Source organism: Callithrix jacchus, chromosome 6, assembly GCF_049354715.1.
Source record: "Callithrix jacchus isolate 240 chromosome 6, calJac240_pri, whole genome shotgun sequence".
NCBI classification, from domain to species: Eukaryota; Metazoa; Chordata; class Mammalia; order Primates; family Cebidae; genus Callithrix; species Callithrix jacchus.
The window spans coordinates 45,936,400-45,964,225 of NC_133507.1; the positions used below are offsets into that span (position 1 = coordinate 45,936,400).

Below are 27,826 nucleotides of genomic sequence, written 5' to 3' on the forward strand. Positions count from 1 at the left end.
ATGAGAACACATGGACACAGGGAGGGGAACATCACACACTGGGGCCTGTCACGGGGTAGGAGGCAAGAGGAGGGATAGCATTAGGAGAAATACCTAATACATGCAGGGCTTAAAACCTAGATGACGGGTTGATGGGTGTAGCAAACCACCATGGCACATATATACTTATGTAACAAATCTCCATGTTCTGCATATGTATCCCAGAACTTAAAGCATAATAATCATGATAAGACACATTAAAAAAGAAAACTATTGGCCCATATCCCTGATGAACATTGATATATACCCAAAAGAAAGGAAATAAGTATATCAAAGAGATATCCGCACTTCCATGTTTATTGTGACACTGTTGACAATAGCCAAGATTTGGAAGCAACCTAAGTGTCCATGAGCAGATGAATGGATATCACATGTAGTACATCCACACAATAGAGTACTATTCAACCATAAAAAAGAATGAGATCCCATCATTTGGAAAAACATGGATAGAACTGAAGGACATTATGTTAAGTCAAATAAGTCTGGCACAGAAAGACAAACCATGTGTTCTCACCCCTTTGTGGGAAATAAAAATTAAAACAATTAAACACATGGAGATAGAGAATAGAATGATGGTTACCAGAAGTTGGAAAGAAGAGTGGGGGTATGAGGGGTAGTGTGATTGTTAATGGGTATAAAAATGTAGCTAGTCTGAACAAGTTCACAGCAAAAATAAAAATCAAATTAAAATGTAGCTAGATAGAATAAGATCTAGTATTTGATAACACAACAGGGTGATTACAGTCAACAATTGATTGTACATTTAAAAATAAGAGTGTTACTGAAATATTTGTAACACAAAGAAATGATGTTTGAGATAATGGATACCCCATCTACCCTGATGTGATTATTATTATTATTATTATTTATTTAAGACAGAGTCTCCGCGGTGGCTCAAGCCTGTAATCCCAGCACTTTGGGAGGCCGAGGCGGGTGGATCACAAGGTCAAGAGATCGAGACCATCCTGGTCACCATGGTGAAACCCCGTCCCTACTAAAAATACAAAAATTTAGCTGGGCACAGTGACGCGTGCCTGTAATCCCAGCTACTCAGGAGGCTGAGGCAGAATTGCCTGAACCCAGGAGGCGGAGGTTGCGGTGAGCCGAGATTGCGCCATTGCACTCCAGCCTGGGTAACAAGAGGGAAACTCCGTCTCAAAAAAAAAAAAAAAAAAAAAAAGACAGATTCTCACTCTGTTGCCCAGGCGGGAGGGCATTGGTGCAATCTTGACTCACTGCAACCTCTGCCTACCAGAAGCAACCTAAAGGTTCAAGCAATTCTTCTGTCTCAGCCTCCTGAGTAGCTGGGATTACAGATGCCTGCTACCACACCTGGCTAATTTTTGTATTTTGAGTAGAGATGGGGTTTCACCATGTGGGTCAGGCTAGTGTCTAAATCTGACCTCAAGTGATCTGCCCTCGGCCTCCCAAAGTGCTGGGATTATAGGAGTGAGCCACTGCACCTGGCCTCCTGACATGATTATTATGTATTGTATACTTGTATCAAAATATCTCATGTGCTCCATAAATATATACACCTCCTATGTATCCATCAAAATTAAAAAGAAAATAATTGGTATAAATTATAGGCTGAATCAGTCTGGATCTAATCTGGAGAGATAAACCACACAGAGAGTTTAAGTTATAGTTAAATACATATAGTTAATACATAAAGATGTATTAACTATAATGGGATTCAAGTAATGAGGGATTGTTTAAAAAGTAAAACAAATTCTAAACAATATAGAAATAGCAACTAAAAAGAACAGCCATTCACTCCTAGGGCTAAGATAGAATATTCAAGGAAGAAAGTTGGGTTTAGTCTGGCCAATAAATAAAAAACAAATTAAAGATAATAATAAAGGAAGATGGACTACAAGTTGAAGTACAGATCTTGTTATTTAAAATATGTACAAATTTAAGATATGTACAAATAATCTCAATGCAGTCATGATTGGAATGTAGGGTAGTTTAATCTGACAGTCACTCAGCATCTTCTCTTAACTTAAAGTAATAAGTAATTTAAGATTGTTTCCATCCCTAACACTTGGGCCGAGTGAAGTCATGGCTCTGGATTACTGAGCTGTTAACCAGCAGAACTTACTGAAACTGTGCCTTCTAGGATGCCAAGAGTTGAAAATGGCTCTCTCGTGCATATAGTCTTTTGACCACTGGCTGCCACATAATGAGTCTTGGGCCTGGAATACTTCCCAGTGAAGAGAGAAGGAGTTTTCCTAGCCTGTACTGGGTTTATTGCCTTGCCTGGAATTATATTTTCCTATCTTAGATACAATATGTACTCCTTTGTTCTGCTTAAGCACATTTATCAGTGGACCTCAGGCGTGTCCCCAGATTTCTATATTTTACATCCCATGGGGGAGAAGGTCAAGGTCTTTCTACTGCAGCAGAAAGTAAGGTGTGTGCAGCTACATGGCCTGTGTTGACTTAGAATGGATCCAATCTTCCTCTCCTCTTGCTGTAAGCAAACACTATCATTTGAGCCTGATGTAGTTATGGTCTGTTCTCCGTGACCTCGAATTATGCATTGGTCTCTTCCCCAGGTAACACTTACATGCCTTTTAACTCTGACCACATGGCTCGGCCACTCAGTGAACACTGAAACACCAGGCAAAGCTGTTAACAGACGGTGTCTCACCAGAGGCACTCTGCTATAAAACCACCACAGGGCACTATCTGGAAAAGTTGCTAGCTAGGGTGGCGGTGGAGGCAGGTGGGGGCGGTGCTGCAGGTGCCAAGTGCTAGAGAAGCCACTTGCACAATAGGCCCAAACAGTAAAGCTGTGAGTACTGAACATTCCTGACGCTGGAAATATTGTCTGTACTGAAGGAACTTGCCAAGCAAGCACAACATAACCAGGTAGAAAACTCCCACTCTCGAAAGATCTCTTTGGCATAGCATCCTCTACTGACAAAGCATGACATCATTCCAGTTGTCAAGGGAAAAATATTTAAAGGGTACCTCTCCACATTCGGAGAGTGGGCAATAAAGAGTGGGCTTGGAGTTGAGAGACAGTAAATTGATAATTAGTACATAAGCAGTTCTTTTATATCTTGAGTGAAGGAAAAATCCTATTATACTGAATATACTTGCTGGTTATTTGATCAGCTTTTTAACTTTTAAGTAATTTGGTAGACTTTAGGAAAAGTGCGCACATATTTGCTGCTGTTTAGGGTCCTGTGTGGATCCTGTTTTAGACCTATCTTTCCAAACTGTCATCTTCATGCACTGTCAGAACATGGCTACACATGTGCATTGTGGGTCATTTGCCAAAGCTTGTACTGTGATCTCCAATATGTAGCTTATTGTAACAACACACATCCTTTTTTTCCCTTCCTTCCTCCCTTCCTTCTAAAACCCAATTTTTGAATGTCTGATATGGTACACATGCATTTTTAAATGCTTATTGTAGATAAAAAACATAGTCAGGGAAGGGGACAATTTTAAATAAGGTGGTCAGGGAAGGCTTTACTAAGTAGGTAACATTCAGAGATATGATAACTCTAGGGGAAAAGTGCTTCAGGTAGAAGGAAAAGCAGTGGTGAAGGGAAACCGGGGTTATGTGTTTTCAAGGAATAGCAAAGAGGCCAAGGGGGTTGAAGCAGAGAAAGAAAGAAAGCAGTCAGCAATGAAGTCAATGTAACAGCCTGTTGGCATGAGCGTGGGAGGTGGGTGCCAAATAATCTCAGTGCACTCATGATTAGAATATAGAGTAGTTTAATCTGACAGTAACTCAGCATCTTCTCTTAAAATAAGGTATTTCTATTGAATTTTCATTGCCAATTTGTCCACAGTGATGCCAATTATAAGCTCTTACTTTGGCATTTATTTATTTATTTTTGAGATGGAGTCTTGCTCTGTAACCCAGACTGGAGTGCAGTGGTGCAATCTTGGCTCACTGCAACCTCTGCCTCCCAGGTTCAAGCAACTCACCTGCCTCAGCCTCCCAAGTAGCTGGAACTTACAGGCTTGTGTCACCACACCTGGCTAATTTTTTTTTTTTTTTTGTATTTTTAATGGAAACACGGTTTCACCATATTGGCCAGGCTGCTCTCGAACTCCTAACCTCCTGCCCACCTTGGCCTCCCAAAGGGCTGAGATTACAGGAATGAGCCATTGCACCCAGCTGGCTTTTCATTTCTTGAAGAGATAGAATAAACAAATCTTCATAGATCTAAACTAACTTACATTCTAAAATTTAAAATTATGTGTCTTGCCAACAGATTTTTTTTTTTTTTTTTTTTTTTTTTTTGAGACAGAGCCTCACTCTGTCACCTAGGCTGGAGTGCAGTGGTGCTATCTTGGCTCACTGCAGCCTTTGCCTCCCAGGAGCAAGTGATTCTCCTACCTCAGCCTCTCGAGAAGCTGGGATTACAGGTGACCACCACAACTCCTGGCTAATTTTTGTACTTTTAGTGATGGGGTTTTGCCATGCTGGCCAGGCTGGTCTTGAATTCCTGCCCTCAAGTGATCGGCCTCCGCGGCCTCCCAAAGCATTGGGATTACAGGCGTGAGCCACTGTACTTGGCCATTAACAGATTTCATAACACAGAATTTAACAACAAGTAACTGTTATATCTTTTAAAACAAATAGTTTCAAAGAAATATACTAATGGGGAAATATTAAAGTTATCATATTTATTAAAGTATATCAACACCTAGAAACAATAAAGGGTACATGATAAATATATATAAAAATAAGTAACTCAAAACTTTACTTGAAATAGAAAAGTTTAACTATAAGTTATTTTTAAAGTATACATCAATTGTAACAAACATTGATTATAAATGCCATTTTATGTATTGCAAGAATATACAACTTAAAAGCCTTCTGGTTTAAATTCCAAAATAACTACAAGGTAACTAATTATGTTCAGGATCCTTTGGGCAGAAAAATCAACTATTTAGAGTCACCTGGAACAAATAAATAAGTAATCATGTCACATTTCTGTTGTTTTTAAATGTATCATGGTTTTGCTTATAAAGGTATTAACTCATTGGGTTAGCTCACTCTCTAAGGTTATAAGATGATATTCTGATTTATACTTTCTACATTTATGACTATTTGGAAAAACACTTGAAGGGGACCTTCTATATATATTTGAACAATCTGAGTTACAAATAATCATGCTGACAAATTCAGGTTTCCCCACTACCACTGAAATTATCAGTCAGAGTCTGAGCTGAAAAAAAACCAAGTATCGTATTCATACATTCTAATCAAGGTTCAATAGGAAGAAGGAAAGAAAAAGTAAAATTGCAAATAAACTGTTAAATACTATACTCCATTTCCCCTGAAATATTAGTCTTTGAATTAGTATAGTGGTCTAAATTTTGTCCGCAAAAATCTAAGAAAAATATTGTTTGGGTTTTCCAAAAATCTATATACTTCTTGAGTTTTCAATTCAAATTGTATGTAATCACAAACCTGTTTTAAAGCATAAAATTAGAAAAACATTTAAAAATTATTAACCTTGTGGCTCACGCCTGTAATCCCAGCTACTCGGGAGGCTGAGGCAGGAGAATTGCCTGAACCCAGGAGGCAGAGGTTGTGGTGAGCCAAGATCACGCCATTGCACTCTAGCCTGCGTAACAAGAGCTAAACTCCGTCTCAAAAAAAAAAAAAAAAAAAAATTATTAACCTCAAATAAATAGAATTGTATGCTCCAGTGCCTTTGTTCTACTCATCTTTTTCAGTTTGTTGTTTAAAGCCTCTATATTTATTTTCAATGTTTAAAAAGACATGCTGTTTTCAGTTTCCCTTTCCTTTAAAAAATGGCAGAATAGGCCGGGTGCGGTGGCTCATGCCTGTAATCCCAGCACTTTGGGAGGCTGAGGCGGGTGGATCAAAAGTTCAGGAGTTTGAGACCAGCCTGACCAACATGGTAAAACTTCATCTCTACTAAAAATATTAAAAATTAGCTGGGCGTGGTGGCATATGCCTGTAATCCCAGCTACTCAAGGAGGCTGAGGCAGAAGAATTGGGAGGCGGAGGTTGCAGTAAGCCAAGATCATGCCACTGTACTCCAGCCTGGGCAACAGAGTAAGACTTCGTCTCAAAAAAAAAAAAAAATGCAGAATAATCTATGTAAAAAACAAAGAAGCAAAACTCCTTGAAATATTTTTCCTCTCCTTTAAAACAGACCTATATTATGTACATATCTTTTAAGTTTACAATATGTGAGGAAGAGGATTATAATGATAGAGTTCCTTTTTTAAAATAACTAGGAATGACAGTCATTTATCTCCATGGGAAGTGCAATAAACATATTGTATATATGACCTAATGCTTTACATGGTACCACTAAAAGACTGAATTATATTAACTGATCTATTTTAATACAGCAAACTACAATTTGAGATGAAAACAAACTTGATGCTCAAGGCACTTCTGTAGAAGATACAAAATATAAATGTTTAAATTTTTTTTTTTTTTGAGACAGAGTCTTACTCTGCCACCCAGGCTGGAGTACAATGGCGCAATCTTCCCTCACCGCAACGTCTGCCTCCTGGGTTCAAGCGATTCTCCTGCCTTAGCCTCCCAAGTAGCTGGGATTACAGGCACGCACCACCACTCCCCGCTAATTTTTTGTATTTTTAGTAGAAACAGTGTTTCACCATGTCGGCCAGGCTGATCTTGAACTCCTGACCTCGTGATTTGCCCGCCTCAGCTCCCAAAGTGCTGGGATTACAGGTGTGAGCCACCATGCCCAGCCAAATGTTTGAATCTTAACCAGATCACTGCAGGCAACAACTAAGCATACAAACTACAGACATAAGTAATATACAATCCAGGCTGGGTGTGGTGGCTTTGCTGTAATGCCAGCACTTTGGAAGGCCAAGGCAGGTGGATCACCTGAGGTTAGGAGTTTGAGGCCAGCCTGACCAACATGGTGAAACACTGTCTCTACTAAAAAAATACAAAATTAGCTGGGTGTGGTGGCACAGGCCTGTAATCCCAGCTACTTGGGAGGCTGTGTTAGGAGAATCACTTGAATCTGGGAGGCAGAGGCTGCAGTGAGCCAATATCACACCACTGCACTCCAGTCTGGGCAACAAGAGCAAAACTCTGCCTCTAATAGTAATAATAATAATATCACGATCCATTATGAACAAATTCTATCAAGGCTTCATGTGACATTTAATGGCTGAAAACTAAAAAGGACACAGCAAAATCAACTGTATTTAAATAAATGCTTTCTTGTGAATGGAGAAGGCTCATCCAGAAAACCCACAGTGATACTGACTATAGAAACAACCTTATACATCCATCTCATATTTAAGAGACTTCTGCCTGCCTTGGTTGACTTCGAAGAGCTCACTGTAGGTTGATTATATTTAGACTGCTTCTTAGCAGAAGTAAAGCGTTCATAGCATTGCAAGTGATGGCATCTTGTCAGGGTATAAGCAGTCTCAAAACATAACTTGCATTTATCACTTCTACTTTTTGTTCATGACAGCATATGAAAGTCTGCCTTCTCAAATGCAGAGATGTGCTCAATATGCACTTTCCATCTATACTTGCTCTCTATAATATATATTTAAGAAGAGCTCAGGACTTTTAAAAATAAAATCTACATGGCAATGGTATCTTGTAAGTCATGAAAAACTATCTGGAAACTATCAGGCCAGGTGTGGTGGCTCACGCCTATAATCCTAGCACTTGGAGAGGCTCAGGTGGGAGGATCACTTGAGTCTAAAAGTTTGAGATCAGCCTGGCCAACATGACAAGACTCCTGTCTCTACAAAAATAAAAATACAATTAGCCTGATATGGTGGTACACAGCTGTAGTCTCAGCTACTCAGGAGACTAAGGCAGGAGGATTGCTCAAGCCCAGGAGGTAGAGGCTGCAGTGCATTGTGTTCACACCACTCCACTCCAGCCTGGGTGACAGAGCAAGACCCTGTCTTGAAAAACAAAACAAAAATACTGTCCTAATTAATTTTAACTACACCTTATTCTGAAGAAAAAATTAAAATCTTTAAGCAAATTTATAATGTGCAGAGCTCAGTCTTGCAAATATGGAGACATTAAAGAAAAAAGAACCTATTCAAAGGCCAAAGATAAAACTGTAAACAATTGTAGGTCTCCTAAAAGTATGTAAGTTTCTTACAAAACCATAACTCTTCACCCTTTAAAAATATGTTCTCCAGGCCGGGTGCGGTGGCTCATGCCTGTAATCCCAGCACTTTGAGAGGCCAAGGCAGGCAGACCAAGGTCAGGAGTTCAAGACCAGACTGGCCAATGGTGAAACCCCGTCTCTACTAAAAAATTCAAAAATTAGCTGGGCATGGTGGCTCATGCCTGTAATCCCAGCTACTTGGGAGGTTGAGGTAGGAGAATTGCTTGAACCTGACCCAGGAGGCAGAGGTTGCAGTGAGCCAAGATCACACCACTGCACTCCAGCCTGGGCTATAGAGCAAGACTCCCATCTTAAAAAAAAAAAAAAAAAAAAAAAAATGCTCTCCAGTAGAATACTGAAGTAGAAAACAGGCTACTGAACAAATCATATCTTTAAAATGATCTTGCAGTATCAAACATTTTCTCAAAAAATTATGACATAGCATCCAAAAACAGAATGCTAGTCACCCAAGATAAAATGTACAAAATGTAAGAGAATAAATCACCTATTCAAAGTACCAAAAGCTCACAATAATGTATGAGAGAACATCTATACATTTAAAAAAAAGAAAGAAAGAAACTCAAATAGAATTGAAAAAAAAATGAGGCCGGGCACAGTGGCTCACGCCTGTAATCCCAGCACTCAGGGAGGCTAACGTGGGTGGATCACCTGAGGTCAGGAGTTCGAGACCAAACTGGCTTACATGTTGAAACTCTGTCTCTACTAAAAATACAAAAATTAGCCAGGCATGATGGTGGGCACCTGTAATTCCAGCTACTTGGGAGGCCGAGGCAGGAGAATTGCTTTAAACCAGGAGGCAGATGTTGCAATGAGCCAAGATCATGCCAATTGCACTCCAGCCTGGATGACAAGAGCCAAACTCTGTCTCAAAAAAAAAGAGAAGAAAACAAAATGAAAAGTGCATATTTTTCATAAGCGAACATAAGAATTTTGTGAATACTGTAGCCACTATATACATATTGCATAAACCTTCAGATACTTATTACCTCTTTTGGGAGATTTAAGGTATTCAGTTTTAATCTTAAAAAGATTTTTTTTTTTTAAATTGAGATGGAGTTTCGCTCTTGTTACCCAGGCTGGAGTGCTATGGTGCAATCTCGGCTCACCGCAACCTCCATCTCCTGGGTTCAGGCAATTCTCCTGCCTCAGCCTCCTGAGTAGCTGGGATTACAGGCACGTGCCACCATGCCCAGCTAATTTTTTTGTATTTTTAGTAGAGACAGGGTTTCACCATGTTGACCAGGATGGTCTCGATCTCTTGACCTTGTGATCCACCCGCCTCAGCCTCCCAAAGTGTTGGGGTTACAGGCGTGAGCCACTGCGCCGAGCCTTAAAAAGATTCTTAAAAAAAATTTACCTCACTTTGAAATAGTAAGTTAAGTAGCACTTCAAGTTTTTTCCTTAATAAAACCTGTTGCAGAAAAATAGGCTTCATTAACTGATTCTCTCCATGCTCTAAATACATATTTTAAATTTAAACCTTTTTCTTCTACAGAAAGCAATGATTAGGAATACACTGTTATTTTCTCTTAGCAATTTACAAAAGCATTTAATCACACATTATAATAACAGATAAAGTAATGACATTTGAAATTTATTTACACAGTAGTTCAGGACAATCAAATTGACCTCCATTTATGCTTAAAAAAAGACAAGAGGGAAAAAATGAGTTTCGCTAGTCTACTCTCCACAAAAGGGAAAAGATGGCTATAGAAGCAAATTCAGAAACTACAGTTGTCCATCATCTGCTACAATGCAAATCATGAACTGTTCTCCTGTATTCTGTCACACTTATTGCTTTCTTTGACCTCTTGATATGTATGAAGCTGCTCCATAAAGCCAGAATTTGGACATATAGAAGGTCTTGCATTTTTCACCACAGAAAAAGCACTGGTAAATGAGGTTTGTTCAGAATTCATCAGGAAGCCTATTACAATTGCAGCAGCCCTGGAAACTCCTGCATTACAATGAACAAGAACCACTCCATCCTACAATAAAATCAAACAAAAATCTTCATTATTCATTTGAGAAAGGTTATTAAATCAATTGCACTTTCTTATACTACTTGAAATCATAAATATTCAATTTTATCTATTTATTTGATTCAATTTATTTGATAATTGAAATAAAATTCATCACCAGCAATGAATGGAAACTCAATCAATCAATCAATCAACCTATACTTCCCTTACTTACTATCCCATGATTGAAATGCTTTAATGATGTTTGGAATTCTGAAACAGTATCTTGCACTAAACTAAAGTAATCCAGGAAAGAGCACATAAAAACCTAACAACTTAGTAGACAAATGTATATAAATAAGAAAAAAAAACACAGGGAATATATGTGGAAACAGAAAATAAAATCCTAACTATAAACGAAACAGAAAGCCAGAAATGTTCCAGAGAATACGTAGTGTTCTCATAAAGAAACTAGTGTCAGTGGCTTACAACTCTGCTTAAATAATCAGCAAGGAAAACATTTTCTACCCTTGAACATATTTTATGCTGGCAGGAAGTTACTTAAAAATATTTAAACTTATGAGGTAGCAAAATGTGACACAAATAGCTCATAACAATGTAAAGTGGAAAAAGTAATCAGACACCAGGATGAGGTCAACAAATGAAAAACGTTTCAGGTAACTTGCAAATGATACTTTCCTAGTGAAAAGAGACACAGTACAAGACCAGTGCTGATGGGGGCAATATTGTATTAATAATGAATGTGATAGCTCTGATGGGACAATATTGATATAGCTTGGTCCATCTGAAGCTTCTAAAAAGTTAATGAACTAAATGAAATGTGGTGAACTGTAAGCACACCCTCCGGAATTACACACTTTAGTTACTTCATCTCCTGATTCTTTATTTGGTACAGCACACAAAAAAAGAGGAGGGGTGGTGGGGAACTTACTACTAAAGCACATATCAACAATACTATTGTTATGACTGTTTTATTTTACTTTTGCAAGGCAGTTTTCTGATTCGTACATCTGTTGCAAAATTCCTTTTCTTGATCTGCTGTAACAAATTTACAAGTATGTCTCTTTTCAAGAAAGCCATATGATTAATAACAAAAGTTAGTTAACATTTTGAAAATCCTCATATAAAAAAGGACAATATCAATTGTTTTCTTTTTTTCACATCTTACATTACCATGGGATAAACTGTTTTCTATAGATATTTATGACTCATTTCCAAACTCTAACAGTTTATATATAAGAAAAGCAAAACACAAATATTCATTAAAGACCTTGGGAACTTTTCTCATTTTGTAGTGATCACCCATTTTTCATAAAACTTAAGATGTTTAAAAATTATACTAAAATAATTGATGGAAATTATTAATGAACTTCATTTAGTGTAAAATTATCTAGATATGCCAAAGAAACTTGCAATCATAAACTTAATAAGCTTCAATGTCACTTTTTTTTCCAGTCATCTTTTATTTGGAGGTTAATTCCCATTAGGATAGGAAAGGATTCAACAATGATCGAGATTCTCTTCCTTATGGAAGGGCTTGGGCCAAGAAGGTCATGGCGGAGAGTGCAGAGCTTGTCCTCTTCTTCAGTGGTACTTGTGTAGCCACTCATGCTTGAGCTCCTTGCAGAAAAGGCAGTAGCTGAAGAGCATGTAGCATCCCAGCACCATGGTAATCCTTGAGATGCTCCCTTTCCTCATGTTGATGTACTTGTTACAGTACCGGTATTAACCTCTTTGAAATGTTCTGGCAATGCTACTAGGGCTGAAGTCCCACATCAAGATCCACTTTGGCAGCTCCCCTAGTTTGACCTCCAGAAGTTTCTTGTCCTTCACTGGGACGACTGACACCATCTTGGAGTCCTGCTGTCCACTCCAATGTCACTTTTAATATTTTCTGCTTATACTATATTTCCTGCTACTAATTGGCTCTACCTTATGATCCATACATAGGCTTTTGAACATTAAACTAGCTTTATTTTCAGTCTCATACATTGTGCATCCAATTTTAGCTAATGTTTCAAAATGGTAATATTATTTTCTTCTTTCTGCTTTATATAGCAGCTGTTTTTCTAGAGCTTTTGAATTTACCTACTTTCTACCTTTTGATTATTCCTTTAGCATCATACTGTCCTTAAAAGTATTTCCAGAGAAATTATTGGGTTTATATCCCTTTTCCAGAGCTCAAAACAGTAAAAAACAATTTACAAAGCATTTTTTCACCCTTTGCACTTGCTGTTTTCCTATGTCTAGAAGAACTTTGCTCTTTTTGGTACAGCTTAATTCTGACTTCTGTTCTAAGACTGCTTCTTTCCAAGTAAAATAAGGGCAGGAGGAATGTCTTGGCCATCTTTGTATGCCTAGTATTTAGTGCAATTCTTGGCATATATTAGGTATTCCATAACTGTTTGCTAAGCCAATAAATCTGTTCTACATTTCTGAGAGGAAAGTTTTTTTTCAAAAATTCAAATCACCATTTTGCTATGGGCTAGTAGTAATTATGCTAGAGGCAGATAGTAATTATGCTATGATATTTCCATTTCATAGAGTTCTCTTTGTTCTCGTGCTGTTATGTATAGTTTAAAACTAGACCGCAAGCTCCTTGAGGACAGCAATGTGTATCCCTCACGTATTCTCAAAGTAAGTAATTAACAGTTGTGAATAGTAACTAAGCCAAGCCCAGGTGTTTTCCCTTATATTTGACTTTCATTAAAACTTTAGCATGGCCAGGTGTGATGGCTCACACCTGTAATTCCAGCACTTTGGGAGGCCGAGGCGGGCAGATTGCAATGTCAGGAGTTCAAGACCAGCCTGGCCAGCATGGTGAAACCCTGTCTCTACTAAAAATACAAAAAGTAGCCAGGCATGGTGGTGGGTCCCTATTATCTCAGCTACTTGGGACGCTGAGGCAGGAGAATCACTTGAACTCAGGAGGCAGAGGTTGCAGTGAGCTGAGATCATGCCACTACACTCCAGCCTAAGCAACAGAGTGAGAGACTCTGTCTCAAAAAAGAAAAACAAAACAAAAAACCTGGGCATAAGCATTATTCACAATAGCAAAGACATGGAATGAACGCAAATGCCCATCAATGATAGTCTGTATAATGAAAATGTGGTACATATACCCCGTAGAATACTATGCAGCCATAAAAAGGAATGAGATTATGTCCTTTGCAGGGACATAGATGGAGCTGGAAGTATTATCTTTAGCAAACTGACGCAGGAACAGAAAACCAAGCACTGCATGTCTTACTTATAGGTGAAAGCTGAACAGTGTAAACACATAGACACATGGAAGGGAACAGCACAAAATGGGGGCCTGTTGGGGTGGGGCGGGGTAGGAGGAGGGAGAGCATCAGGAAAAATAGCTAATGCATCCTGGGCTTAATACCTAGGTGATGGGTTGATAGGTGCAGCAAATCACCATGGTACACATTTACCAATGTAACAAACTTGCACATCATATACTTGTACCCCAGAACTTAAAAAAAAACACCTTGAGCATAATGTGGTAGTCTACAAGTATCTGACAACCACCTATGATGAAATAAGAATTCTGCAGTGGAATGAAAATCAATTGTCACTAAAAATATACTGCTTAGTTCAGCTTTTGGGTGGGGTGGGGGAGTAGCCAAAATCTCTCAATGAACTAAGCAATGTCTTGGTTTATATTCAGACACAACCTTCTTATCTTGCAGAGGTCTGGTAGCAAACTGGACAACACTTTGAGGAGCACAGGTCAGAACAGTCCACTCATGACTCTCCACAATAGTAGAGGGCAATGTAAACAAAGAAATACAAAAAAGTGATGGGTAGACTGCTTTGAAACAAACTGGAAGAAGTAAGGCAGGAGAATAGCATCTGGAGGCAGGGAACCTAAGGCTGATTCACGACAACTTCCTAGAACTAAACTGAAAGGAAAACCCTAAATTTCCTTGCCTAAATAACAAAAGGACAAGAGGCTACACTGCCTTTGCAAACCCCTCACCTTTTCCACATGTCAGACGGGAACTTTGCTGTCCACAACCAATCAGACTGACTGCAGGCCAAGTCTTTGTTTGCACAGAAGTATAACTTTGTAATTTCACCCTAGCCTCTCATTGGTTGCTTCAGGCATCCAATCAGATGTTTGCACAGGAGCATGACCTTTGTAAATTCCGTTCAGCCTCTGGTTGGCTGCTTTTTGCAACCAATCAGACTGACTGCAGACTACCACTTCATTTACATGAGGTGAGCATGAAGTGGCCAATGGGAAACTTCTAGCGGGTATTTGGACCCAAGAAGATTCTATATCCTGTCCCTCAGCCTGCTGCTTTGGCCTACTCCTACACTGTGGACTGTGCTTTTGCTTTCAATAAATCCCTGCTTTCACTCTTTTTTGTTGCTTCATTCTTTCTTTTCTTTGCTGGGCATTTTGTCCAACTATGTTCAAAACACCAAGAACCTGGACAACTTGCAGTCATAACTTTCTACCGGTAACAGACGCATCTAAAAACTTAGTGAATTTAGGTACTTATTTAGATTCATGTTTCTCTAATGAACTTTTACTTATATTGAACAAAAAACTATGAACAGCTTACATGTTTCATAGTAGGAAATAGGATAAATTATGGAATCACCAACTACCAGAATACTAGGCAAAAATTTAAAATGATTTAATATCATTAAATACAAAAAGCAGGCTACATAGAGGGGACCAGGGCTGGAGACGTGACCAGGAAGGAACTGAGGACCAAGAAGAGCAAAGATCAGTACTAAAGACCCAGAGGTCCCCATCTCATGTGTGATGTCACCCTTCACCCCTCCCCTCCTGAGCAGGGATCCAAGAATGTGCCAAGAGTCCCTCTGGCCTAAGGCAGGTGGGCCTGTATATAGGGTCCACGTGCAATAGGGAAGGACGTTTTCTATTTTTTGCTGCCCCTTTCCCAGCCACTGTCTAGGGCAGAGAAGGTATTTTCAAGATAAAGCACAGGCACCACAAATAAAAGTCATGAAGTTGCCCAAAAACAAAAAAAAAAAGCAGACTTATATCTAAGTGTGGAAGTAGGGTGATCTTAATTTTTACCTGTATTTTCCATTTTTTTCTATAAAGAACATGGACTACTTGCATAAATCACATCTTATAAATAATAAACATGAAATATCAAATATACATTGTCATACCTTGTACCTTTTGCACATAAAAAGAAGGGGCAAATAAATTTAGTTCCTAAAAGGACTCTTTGGGCTATACAAACTACCATTATTGTTCCTCTCCGGTGTATTTCTGTCCCTTCAGGCATAAAGGAAGGACAGAGAAACCAAATAGAGTTTTACAAGTTCAGAAAGAAACGAGGAAAGACTTGGGAAATGGAAACCATTCCACTTGGCAACTGTATGTGAAAAGATGAAAACAACAAACTAGGGCCTAGAAAAGTAGTTTTGAAACATGTAATTCACTGAGTAATTAGATTTAACAATACTTGAATATAAAATAGACAAAGCCATGAAGAGATCTTTTCTTAAAAAAAATAAAAAAATATTCAAGAATTCTATTGCTAAAACTAAATATATATATCAGTCTGCCAGGCATGATGGCTTAAGCCTATAATCCCAGTGCTTTCGGTGGCTGAGGCAGGTGGATCACACGAGGTCAGGAATTTGAGACCAACCTGGCCAACATGGCAAAACCCCATCTCTACTACAAATACAAAAATTAGCCAGGCATGGCGGCATATACCTGTAATCCTAGCTACCCCTGGTAGGTTGAGGCAGGAGAATCACTTGAGCCCTGGAGGTGTAGTTAACATGACCTGAGATTGCATCACTGCACTGAATTTTTAGGGAAGGTAAATATTGGCTGAGGTTATGATCCCAGTATGAAACATAAGGCTTGACAGGGTAGAACATATTCATCTAATTCATCTTATCAGAAACATCTTCTGCAACTCCTCAGATTCTTGTGGTGCCACCATCTCACAGACCCTCTCAGCATGCTCCACCTAAGCCACCACCTCCATGGCTGACTGCTCTCCCCTTGGGTCCATTCACTTTTGTCTGTCAAAGAAGGGACTCTTCTTCCATGATGTTCACAGCATAGACAGGCATACTCTGGACAGGCATACTCTGAGTTCTGGATTTTCTATTTCTTACTTGGTTGAAAAGTTGTATTACAGGGCATTAGATTTGGCTTCATGGTGGCTGCTGAATGAGTGAAATGTTATAACCCAGAATTGTGGGGTTGGTTATATCCCCACTGGTAAAGTTTGACCAACGGGAAACAAGAGCTGACAGAAAGCCATGTAGATAAATATCTTTCCCTCCTCCCTCCCAGGCTGTGTTGAGGTGCAGTTTCTTTACACTGCCTGTCCAGAGATATTTGGGGTGGTAGAGTAGCTGTCCCTGCTGAGTATGCAACTATTTCCCAGTCAGCTCACTGTGAAATAAGCCCAGCAGAGTAAACACATCACTTTGTATTGCTTCTCATCCCACCTTGAATCACTTTTCTTTCTTGCCACTCTCACTGCCTAAAGATTGTACGTCTCAAATTAAGCATCAGCTCTAAATCCTCATCTCAGGCTTTGTTTTTAGGAAACCCAAGCTAAAATCCACTCTAATTAACTACTGGCCCAAATTAAGGCAAACTTCACTTTTTTAATTTATTTAAAATTCCAAGCTTATTAGAATATTCAATCTCTTGCTTTTCTTTCTAGATACTATTACCCGCTCCAATTTTTACTTGCAACATTTACATCTCATCTAATGTTAATATGAATATGGATATCTATACTTTGCCATCTCTGGCATATTCTACATTACCTTAGAGAAGGAGCTAATACAGAAACAGCATTTTTATTTTTAAAACTATTAACTCACACACTGGAATGTAACAATCCAGAGCCTGTAAATTTTTTCACAAGAAAACAGAATGGGTAATATTAGGCTTTGAATTAGAAAACCTCTTCCTTGGCCAGGCACAGTGGTTCATGCCTATAATCCTAATACTTTGGGAGGCCAAGGCGGGTGGATTGCCTGAGCTCAGGAGTTCAAGACCAGCCTGAGCAACATGGTGAAACCCCATCTCTATTAAAATACAAAAAATAAGCCAGGCATGGTGGCAGGTGCCTATAGAGTCCCAGCTACTCAGGAGGCAGAGGCAGGAGAATCGCTGGAACTCAGGAGGCCTAAGTTGCAGTGAGCTGAGATCACGCCACTGCACTATAGCCTGGGTGACAGAGCCAGAGATTCTGTCTCCCAAAAAAAAAAAAAAAAACCTCTTCCTTTGCTTCCATCCAAATACAGTCATGTATCACTTAACAATGGTGATGCAGTCTGAGAAATGTGTTGTTAGGCAATTTCTTCATGGTATAAACATCACAGAGTGTACTCACACAAACCTAGAATGGTATGGCCTATTGATCCAAGGCTACAAACCTGTACAGCATGTTACAATACTGACTTGTGGGCAACTGTAACACAATGGTATGTATTTGTATATCTAAACATAGAAAAGGTATGATAAAAATACATTATTATAATCTTATGGGACCACCATCATATATATAGTCCATCTTTGACCAAACATCACTCTGTAGTGCATGACTATATCTGCTATTAAATAAAGTAGATGGACACTAGAATTGAATAGTTATATATTTTCCAGGTAGTCTACTAGGAAGCACATAGAATAGTGCTGGGTACATAAGGCATTCAATAAATACTAGTAAATTAAAGGGAGAGAAACTGGGAAGGAGCGAAAGTAGAAGGGAGAGAAGGTAGGCCAGAGTTCAATTAAACCCAATTCTAATCCTGTCACTGTTAGGTGTTCCAGAAGAGTTATTTCTCTCCGTAAATGCTCCTACTTTCCCATCTACGTATCTTACATAAAGTCTGTAAGAATTATTTGCTGACTAAAACTGATGCCATTTCAAGTAATAATTATTAATAACAGCCAACAAAGAAACCTTGCCTGTCAGAATGTTGACTAGAATCCAATAACAAAATTGAAGTACTATATGACATTGGCTATTGGTCTTCTAACTTCAGAAAACCAACAGACAGCTTCTGATCAGCATTGTCATACAATCCAAGTAAAGCAATACACATTTAGTCCTTAGAGTGTCTTAAAATTTTATTGCTAAAAATGCATAGTTTCATAATAACTAACTCATTCATAATTTCATTAAAATGAAATGCACAGCAATCATTATAAATAACACTCATAAGTCTAGAGCAGTCTCTGTTTTATAGTCCCTCTGATTATCCTGCAAATTGGTGAGAGGTCAGGTGGCTATAAACCCTCAAAGGAAATCTAACTACATGTCTACAGAGAAAAACTCGGTAAGTAGAGGATTTTATCTCTTAACAATTCTCAGTAACACACAGGAAAATGAGAAACTGAATTAACGTTAAAGTAAATATATCATTAAAAAAAGAGCAATTAACCAAATAACTGTAGAAAATAATAAAATATTGTTAGAAGGGAAATTTCTTAATGGATTTTTTGGAGATTCATTGCAAAAATAATAAAGATTGGGTAATGAATCCCTACTTTCAAATTTTTGCTTCTGAAGAACTATGGATCAAAACAAAACTCACCTTCCTTTTTGCTTCTTCAATAAATTCAAAACATTCTGGAAAATAAGACAGGATGTTGGTTTCAGGCAGATCCAGTATAGAAATGCTCTTATATGTAAAGTCATTGAGGAAAGCATTTTCAACTCCATATGCAACATTAAGAATATGAGTCACCTTAAAGAGAAAGAAAAAAGATGATTTTTTTAAATCCCATGAATTAAGTTATCTAAAAAGAGACTAGGGTGTTGATATCTGTAACAAGAATGGTAAAAAATTTAAATACAACTCACTTAAATGATAATACTGCTTCATCCCACACCAGAAGTGCTCCTTCTACTATATGTTCTCGTTTTCTCTCTCTCTCTCTCTCTCTCTCTCTCTCTCTCTCTCTCACTCTCTCTCTCTCTCTCTCTCTCTCTCTCTTAACTATTATTATTATCATCATGTAGAGACAGGGTCTCTTTCTGTCACCCAGGCTGGAGTACAATGATGCAATCATAGGTCACTGCAATCTTGAACTCCTATGCTCAGGTGATCCTCCCGCCTCAGCCTCCCAAGTAGCTGGGATTACAGGCAGGTACCACCACACACAGCTAACTTTTTTTTTCAGGGGAGGGGTTTCACTTTTTTGGCCCAGGCTGGTATTGAACTCCTGGCCTCAAATAATGCTCCCACAGTGCTAGGATTATAGGTGTGGGCAACCACACCTGGCCTATATATTCTCATAGCCCTGGACTTGCCCTATTATAGCTCATACCACTTAGAGACTGTCTCTTTCATTGAACTAGAAACTCCAAGGGGGTAGGGAACATGTTTAACTTAGTGTTACAAGCAAATGAGCAGTGAGTTTAGCAGAAAATGCTTAAAATCTTGTTGAATTAGTCTGTGAATATCCATATAAAAACTTCAATAGGAGAAATAGATCAGTGGTACACAACTTTCCTTTCAAGAGTCATTTTCCTATTTTCCTTCATATTCTACACTTAATAAAATGGTTCTCCAGGAGGACTGCACATTAGAGTCACCTGATGAACTTTTTTTTTTTTTTTTTGAGATGAGTCTTGCTCTGTCGCCAGGCTGGGGTGCAGTGGCGCAATCTCAGCTCACTGCAGCCTCCAACTCCCTGGTTCAAGTGATTCTCCTGCCTCAACCTCCAGAGTAGCTGGGATTACAGGCACGAGCCACCACGCCCAGCGAATTATTTTATTTTTAGTAGAGAGACCTGATGAACTTTTAAAAACTATCAATACTACAGGGTCTCATACCCAGAGATTCTGATGAACTAATCTGGCTGAAAAGTAAGGGGAGGGATGGTTATAAAATATTTTCTTTCAGGTGGTACAGTTGAGGAACCTCCTCCTCTTCCATCTATGTATTTGAGCCCCTTTTCCTAAAGTCCACCAAGCATGTGGAAGCCACATAGAAAGTCCATTAAGAGAATCCAAAGGTTGAGAATCACTTGAACTTGGGAGGTAAAGGTTGCAGTGAGCTGAGATCAAGCCATTGCACTCCAGCCTAAACAAGAGAGCAAGACTCTGTCTCAAAACAAACAAACAAACAAAAAAAACTAACAACTCTGTCTACATCTGTACCTTCCCTCTGCCTTCTGATTACATGGAAGGATGTGCTCATGCATCTTCGATATAGCTTATTTCAGAATCTTTGCTTGGAGTCACAGTGCTTCCTACTTTCTTGCCATCTCCCTATAGCCATAATTCTTGCTTTTCTGTATCTTCAATTCCTTCCTCTACCATCAGCAAACATGCTCAAAGTTCTCCCATCCCCCTCCTCACCTATGGCTCCTCTCTCTTCCCTCCCTACGCCCCATGATATCACTTCTTCACTTCTCAATCTTTTGCAATATGGCTTTGACCTCCAATTTAAATGAAACTTGCCACAAACGCACTTTTTAACCACCTCTCTGTCAGCAAGTCCCATGGACATAATTTAGTCCTAATTGTACATAAACTTTTGCAGCATCTGACATTGGCTTCCATGACACCATCTTTTTGTTTTATCTTCTTTTGGCCTCTTTTAGATCTTCCTTTTCCACTGCAGACTCTTCTTCCTTTCATCATTTCATATAGGGTGATATTCCTCAATTTATCAGTTCTGTGATAAGATTCTGTCAAAGACCCTTTTCTCTCTTACTTTACACTTTTCCCCAGGCAACTTCATCTATTCCAACGATCTCAGTAACTACTTAAAAGTGGAAGATTCCTAAATCTATATATTGACCTTCACATCCACATATCCACCCACCTAGATGATCTACATCACCCAAAATCTAAAATATTCAAATCTGAGCACATTGTTTTTCCTCCAAAGCCTGTTCCTTCTATGTTGTTCTCAAGCTCGTGGAATAATAACCTTACTTACTTATCAAAGAAAGCTAGACATCAGCCTTGACTCCTCCTTCTCCCTTAGCCCCACTCCCTATCCTGCCAAATAAGTAATCAATCACAAAATTGTAAGAATTCTGCCCTCTAAAAAGCCCCTCACATTTATCTAATTCTATCTCCACTACATCTTAATCTCAGCCACTATCATCTTTTCCTTAGACTACTGCATTAGCTTTATAGCCGGTTTCCCCATCTCTAACTTGAGCAACCCTCCAATCAATTTTCTACACTGCTTCTAATTAAAAATCTTTCTAAACTGCATATTTGATCCTGCTACTCTCTGGGTAACTTCTCAGTGGCTTTCCACGGTCTTTTGGATAAAATCCAAACAACTTAACTCTGGCTTACCTGGCCTTTTGTGATCTGGCTCAAGCTTATCTCTCTGGCCTTGTCTCTTGGTGCCCTTCTTTCTCACACTCTCTATTCCAGGGTCACAGAACATTTCTGTCCCTGAAAGCATTAGCCTTTCTCTTCCCTGTCTCTTGAAAGCATTAGTCTTTCTGCGCCTTCACACATACCATTTATTCTGTTTGGACACTTTTCTTTCCTTTTTTGAGACAGAGTCTTGTTTTGTCACCCAGTCTGGAGTACAGTAGCAAAATCATAGCACACTATAGCCTTGAACTCCAGGGGTCAACCAATTCTCCTACCTTGGCTTCCCAAAGCACTGAGATTACAGGCTGTTGACTCCTTTCCCCACCTCTTCAGGTAAAAACTTCAATATCACTTTCTCTAGGAAGGCACCCCTGACTCACCTATCCCCCAAAAAACAAAACAAAACAAACACAGGCTAAGGGCATCATCTCCTATGCACTTCTACAGCACCCTGCACTCCCCCATCAAACCACGCAACACGCTGTTCTGTAGCTGCTTATTTGTCTCTCCTCGCTGTCTACCCCTTAGGTCAGAGGCTTCAAGTGAACAAGAATCTCATGCACTCCTGCAACTGCAGCAATTCTATGACCTGAAACAGTGCTCAAAAAAATGGTAGATGGCTAAAAATTCTTTTGAGTAAATATGTAATAAATCACATCAGTTGTAATGGAGTAGAGTGGCTAAAAATGGCATTAGAGAAGACACAGTATGTGAGTTGGGACTCAAGGCATGGGAAGGTCTTTGATAAGCAGAGATGAGGGAAAGTTTATCTCATACAGAGGAACTACATAAGCCCAAGCAAGAAAGACATGCCTCCAAGGTCAGGTTCATGAGGGTACATGAAGGAGATCGAGAAGAATGTAAAACTGGAAAGATGGATTACAGACCCACATATTTGAATTGTATGCCAATTCTTTTTTCGACTCTATTAAAATAATAGCCAAAATGTTATCAAATAAACTCTGTAATATATCAAAGATGGACCAATACAGTTTTTCCTAAAGAAAACTACTAAAATATTCTGTGTATATGGTGCCAGATTTAAAGCATTTTTTTTTTTTTGAGATGGAGTCTTGCTCTGTCGCCAGGCTGGAGTGCAGTGGCACAATCTCGGCTCACTGCAACTCCTGCCTCCTAGGTTCAAGCAATTCTCCTGCCTCAGCCTCCTGAGTATCTGGGACTACAGGCCCACACCACCATGCCCAACTAATTTTTGTATTTTTTATAGAGACGGGGTTTCACTGTGTGGGCCAGGATGGGCTCGATCTCTTGACCTCGTGATCTGCCTGCCTCAGCCTCTCAAAGTGCTGAGAGCATCTTTTTTACCTTGTGTTTTTTCAGTGTATCCAAATCATGAGCAGCATCTTGTGACCCTAGAAGAAATAAATGATACCACCTTGAACATAAATATAATCATCTTGACCTTTTATACAAATTTCTACAGCAATTCTGTTATTTACAAAAAAATGACCAACAACTTGGAAGGACCTTAGTCCAACTTTCTGAAGCACAATTTGATAACAGTCATTCCACATAAACTCTTGGACTCTAAAATTCTTCTTCTAAAAATTTGTCCTAAAAGTTATAGATGTTGTAAAGATTGGCTGTAAGGATGTTCACCACAGTTCTGTTTGTAATACAAACAAAACAAAAACAAAAGAACACTAAAAGCCCAATAATAGCTGTTGCGTTAAATTAAAAAAAAAAAAGGTACAATTGTGTAGTGAAATACATACAGTCGTTACCACCATTAAAAATAAGAAGTCTAAACCTGAACAACATTGTGAGACCCCATCTATAGAAAAAAAAATTTAATATATATTTTAATGTCCAGGCACAGTGGCTCGTGCTATAATCCCAGCACTTTGGGAGGCCAAGGTGGTGGATCATCTGAGGTCGGGAGTTCGAGACCAGCCTGACCAACATGGAGAAACCCTGTCTCTACTAAAAATACAAAAATTAGCCAGGCATAGTGGCGCATGCCTGTAATCCCAGCTACTCCAGAGGCTGAGGCAGGAGAATCACGTAATCAGTAGAACCTGGGAGGCGGAGGTTGCAGTGAGCTGAGATCATGCCATTGCATTACAGCCTGGGCAACAAAAGCAAAACTCTGTCTCAAAGAAAAAAAAATTTTTTTTAATTTGCCAGGCATGGTAGTGCATGCCTGTAGTCCCAGGTACTCACAAGAGTAAGGCAGGAGGATCCCTTGAGGCTAGGAATTCGGGGTTACAATGAGCTATGGTTATGCCAGTGCACTCCAGCCTGGGTGACACAGCAAGATGGAAGGGAGGGGAGGGGAGGGGAGGAGGAGAGGGAGGGGAGAGGAGGAGAGGGGAAGGGAAGGGAAGGGAGGGGAGGGGAGGAGAGGGAGGGGAGATAGAGAGAAATTAAAAAATTAGCCAGGTGTGGTACTGCGCGCCTGTAATCCTAGCTACATGGGAGGCTGAGGCACGAGAATTGCTTAAACCTGGGAGGTGGAGGTTGCGGTGACCTGAGATCGTGCCACTGCACTCCAGACCAGGTACCAGAGCGAGACTCCATCTCAGAAAGAAAATTAAAGAAAAGAAAAGAAGGAAGAAGGATGTTCCCAATATATCTGTTGATAAAAGCAGGTTACAAAACACCATTGTCCATTTTTATAAGAACAAAAAATATGTATATCCTTAAAAAATGGACAGAAAGTATATAAAGAACAAAATGTTAATAGTGGGGTTGCAGGTGATTTTTTTTTCTTCTTTATGCTCATTCTGACTTTTTACAATAAACATCTCTTTCTTTTGTAACTTAAAAAAGGATATTACAAAAACCACACACCCACAAGATGACTTCATGACAGCTGGTTTGGGAACACCCAGTAGCTTAGAGCAAATGCTGTTGGTCTGCAGGATCCCACCCACACTCCATGTACCACTAGGGCTGTGCCCTTCTACAATCTCTTTCTGTCACAGCCGGCTTCCCAGATCTCCCACACTTGGAAACTGGTTCCAGCTAATAAGTACATTCATATGGAGAACAACTACTTAAAATAAAGTGAGTTTCACAACTTTAAGATTTCAAGCATTTTACTTTCCTGAATTAGGTTCTATTTCATAAACTTTGCTTTTAACTTACCTATCTGGGAATTCAGCCAACTTTATGTGATTTTAGGTAGCTGAAAGGCCAACAAATAAGCTGTTTGGCCAATTATCTTCTTGATAATAACAAGTTTACAGGTTCCTTACTGAACGCACATTCAGCTTTATTCTACTTAAAAGCCTATCAAAATATTAACATTTGTTAAAGCTGGGTGGTATATACATAATTGTCTATTATTTTCTGTAATTTTCTATAAATTTGAAATACTTCATAATTTTTTTTTAATTCTATTTTGTAATGTAGAAAGCCCTACCAATTCCAGGAGAAAAAAAATAGGTTCAAAGAATTGAAACTTGGTAGTTTAGCCAGGTGTGGTGGCTCATGCCTGTAATCCCAGCACTTTGAGAGGCCAAGGTAGGTGGATTGCTTGAGCCCAGGAGTTCAAGACCGGCTTCAGCAACATGGTGAAACACCATCTCTACAAAGAGTACAAAAAATTAGCCAGGCATGGTGGTGTGCACCTGTAGCCCCAGCTATTATTCAGAGGCTGAGGTGGGAGGATCGCTGGAGCCCAGAAGGCGGAGGTGGCAGTAAGCCAAGATCATGCCACTGCACTCCAGCCTGCATTTATTTTGAGAACCTATCTCAAAATAAATAAATAAATAATAAATAATTACACACGTGTGTGTGTGTGTGTGTGTGTAATTTGCAACGCCTTGGACAAAAATGCCGTCTAGAAACTTTTATCCATCCTTTAAATGATTTGAAGGCCTATGTAATATTTTTAAAATTCAATCACTTTTTAAGAGTTTATAAACTAAAAAAGATTACATTGTTACAACTCTTCATTTTCTTTATTCACCACCAAAACCAAAAGTTGTTTGGCATGTGATGCTAGGAAGAAGCTATGTCACTTTTTTTTTCCAGAGCCATCAGTCATGGGTGATAGATAAGGAAGCTGTGTCATTTTGAGGAGGTGAAGGAAGCTCTTAGAACCAACCTGCAGACAACCCCAGTCTCCCAAACATAAACTAAGTCGGGTCAGAAACAACTCTTTCATCATTCATGTAGAAGAAGTTGAGATGTAACCACCCATGGGTCCTTCAGGAATAAGGCACATGTAATTAGGCAGAAAAAGGTACACTTTCAGAAGAGAGGAGGTTGTTTGGAGAAAACCTTATTAGGGCTAGTTTCAGAAGTTCCTCCCAGGACTCTCCCACTATCCTGGGGAGGTTTCCAACCCCAATCTGAGAACGCTAACTTGATCAGCTCACTTTGGGTAAGTCAACAAAAAAATAATAATAAGCAAACTCATGAAGACCCTAAATTGGTTAATGATAAATTAAAATTCTACCGTAATTATTCTAAGCCATGATTACTACAGCGGAAGCCAAATAACTGAAAAATGTGTCGGGACATATTTTCTTTCCTAGATATGGTGAGCAAGACCTAGGTGAACGTTTCAGATTACCTAAATAACTTGATTTTTCAGTGTAAATGTGACAAGAATATGATATAAGTTTTCACAGGGCTGCAGAAACTAATTAGAGATATTTATTCGGTGAATTTAAAGATAGCCGATGTAGCAATTCATATAATATATAACTCATGTATGCTGCAATTGATTTGCATCAAAAACCTTTTACAACAACCTCAGGGGGGTCCAATGACATAAGCAGATATTGTTACTTCATCTTTACAAATGGCTTTTTGGAGGACCAGAAAGAATAAATGACTTGTGCCAGCTAATCTAGTAAATTAGAGGCAGAGCAGGGCTGAAAACTTGGTCTGTTTGAAGCAGTCTAGTATAACAAAGCACAGCAGGAGTCCATCAGACTCGGGTTTGATGCCTACCTCTGTTATTTACTAGGTGTGTTACATTGTGTAAATTACTTCACCAATCTTAAATTCCGGTTTCTATTTCTAAAACAAAGCTGATAATCCCTACTCCCCAGGATTCCTCAAAGGAGTGAGACACTAGGTTAATAGTACTTGGGCTCTTTCTCAATCTTCTGTCTACTCAAGAATGCCTTAGCTGCATAGTGACAAGTCATTTAGTCTTTCCAAGTCTTAATTTCGCTATGCATAAATGAAAATAATTCAGACGTACTTGAAAACATTCTTGACTATTTTTTTTAAGAACACCATACCATATTCTCACCAAATTAATAAGTTTGTACTTTTATAACGTTGCTTCATTTGCTATTTGTGAACTACACTTGTATAGGGACTCAGTATTTCCACAATACAAAAAAAAATCATAAAACCTTCAGACTCATAGCTATAAAATAAAAGCTCCCATTCTCCTAAACACTCCAAAAACAGACACCATAAATAGATGTGGCCACAGGAGGCATGTATTCCGCACAGTTTGTAAGAGCTGCACAGGCCAGCAAGCACAGGATTATTTCAAGTATTAACTTTTCTATAACTTTAACCCTTGTCACTTGTAGTTCTGCCTGATAAAAACATTCTTTTTCATTTTTTTTTTAAAGCTATATCCTTTATAAGCCAAAGAAACACAACATCAATGTGTTATTCTCCAGAGAAGTTAGAGAAACTGGAAGAAAGCTTTTCTAAAATTCAACTATGTGGTGCCAAGTGCTACTAGGATAGCATCTATGCTTCCTATGGGTACACTGTGCGGCAGAAACGGCTCTAGCTGGCTAATGGAAGTTCCATATCCAAAACAAGGAAACATTCAGCTTTTCGGCAGGATAGCTGATAATACAGACTACTACGCATAAAGTGGGGAAATGAGAACGTAATCTGGCTAAAAGGACTCAGTGATTTAGTGGCAAGTCGATATACTCACCTAGGAGCAACCATGGCTTAATAACGCCAACTTGCAGGTCCGAGCTAAGGTCCTGCACATAACCACAACCACCCCCACTGCTCGGCTCTACTTCTTCCACAACATGAATTCTGGCATCTTTCCATGTTTCTATAATTTTCTTTCCAGTTAGCGTTGTCACCCTGGTGCATTGCTTCCTGAGATTATTCCGGGAGAATGCTTTAATTTCCTGGTTAAGGGAGTGCATTACATGAGCAGTGGCTGGGAACAAATACAAACAAATCCAGCAAGCACAGATAATGGCTGAACTGCTCGTCCCTTAGTACCCAGTAACAAAGACACCCTCAGAGGTGCTCGCCAACCCAGGTAACAGCAGCAGCCATAGGCCAGAAGACGGAGTTGTGCAGCTACGTTTTTTCCAGCGACGCAATGTAAGGAGAAATT

At 39.1% G+C, this 27,826-nt stretch overlaps 1 protein-coding gene and 1 pseudogene across 2 annotated transcripts; both read right to left on the minus strand.

The window, feature by feature from the left end:
* Positions 1–9,723: 9,723 nt before the first annotated feature.
* DUSP19 (dual specificity phosphatase 19) lies at positions 9,724–27,787 on the minus strand. Of its 2 annotated transcripts, none has more exons than XM_017973365.4 (4): positions 27,404–27,787; positions 22,840–22,886; positions 18,758–18,792; positions 9,724–10,189 (listed from the first exon to the last, which is right to left on the minus strand). In XM_017973365.4, the coding sequence occupies exons 1-4, from the start codon at positions 27,627–27,629 to the stop codon at positions 10,132–10,134; spliced, it is 366 nt and encodes a 121-aa protein (XP_017828854.1). In that variant the 5' UTR covers positions 27,630–27,787; the 3' UTR covers positions 9,724–10,131. The 2 variants fall into 2 exon arrangements, with proteins under 2 accessions (XP_017828854.1, XP_002749292.1); XM_002749246.6 differs by having other exon boundaries at positions 18,758–18,910.
* On the minus strand, positions 11,632–12,045 carry LOC144576623 (ATP synthase F(0) complex subunit f, mitochondrial pseudogene; annotated as a pseudogene).
* Positions 27,788–27,826: the final 39 nt, after the last annotated feature.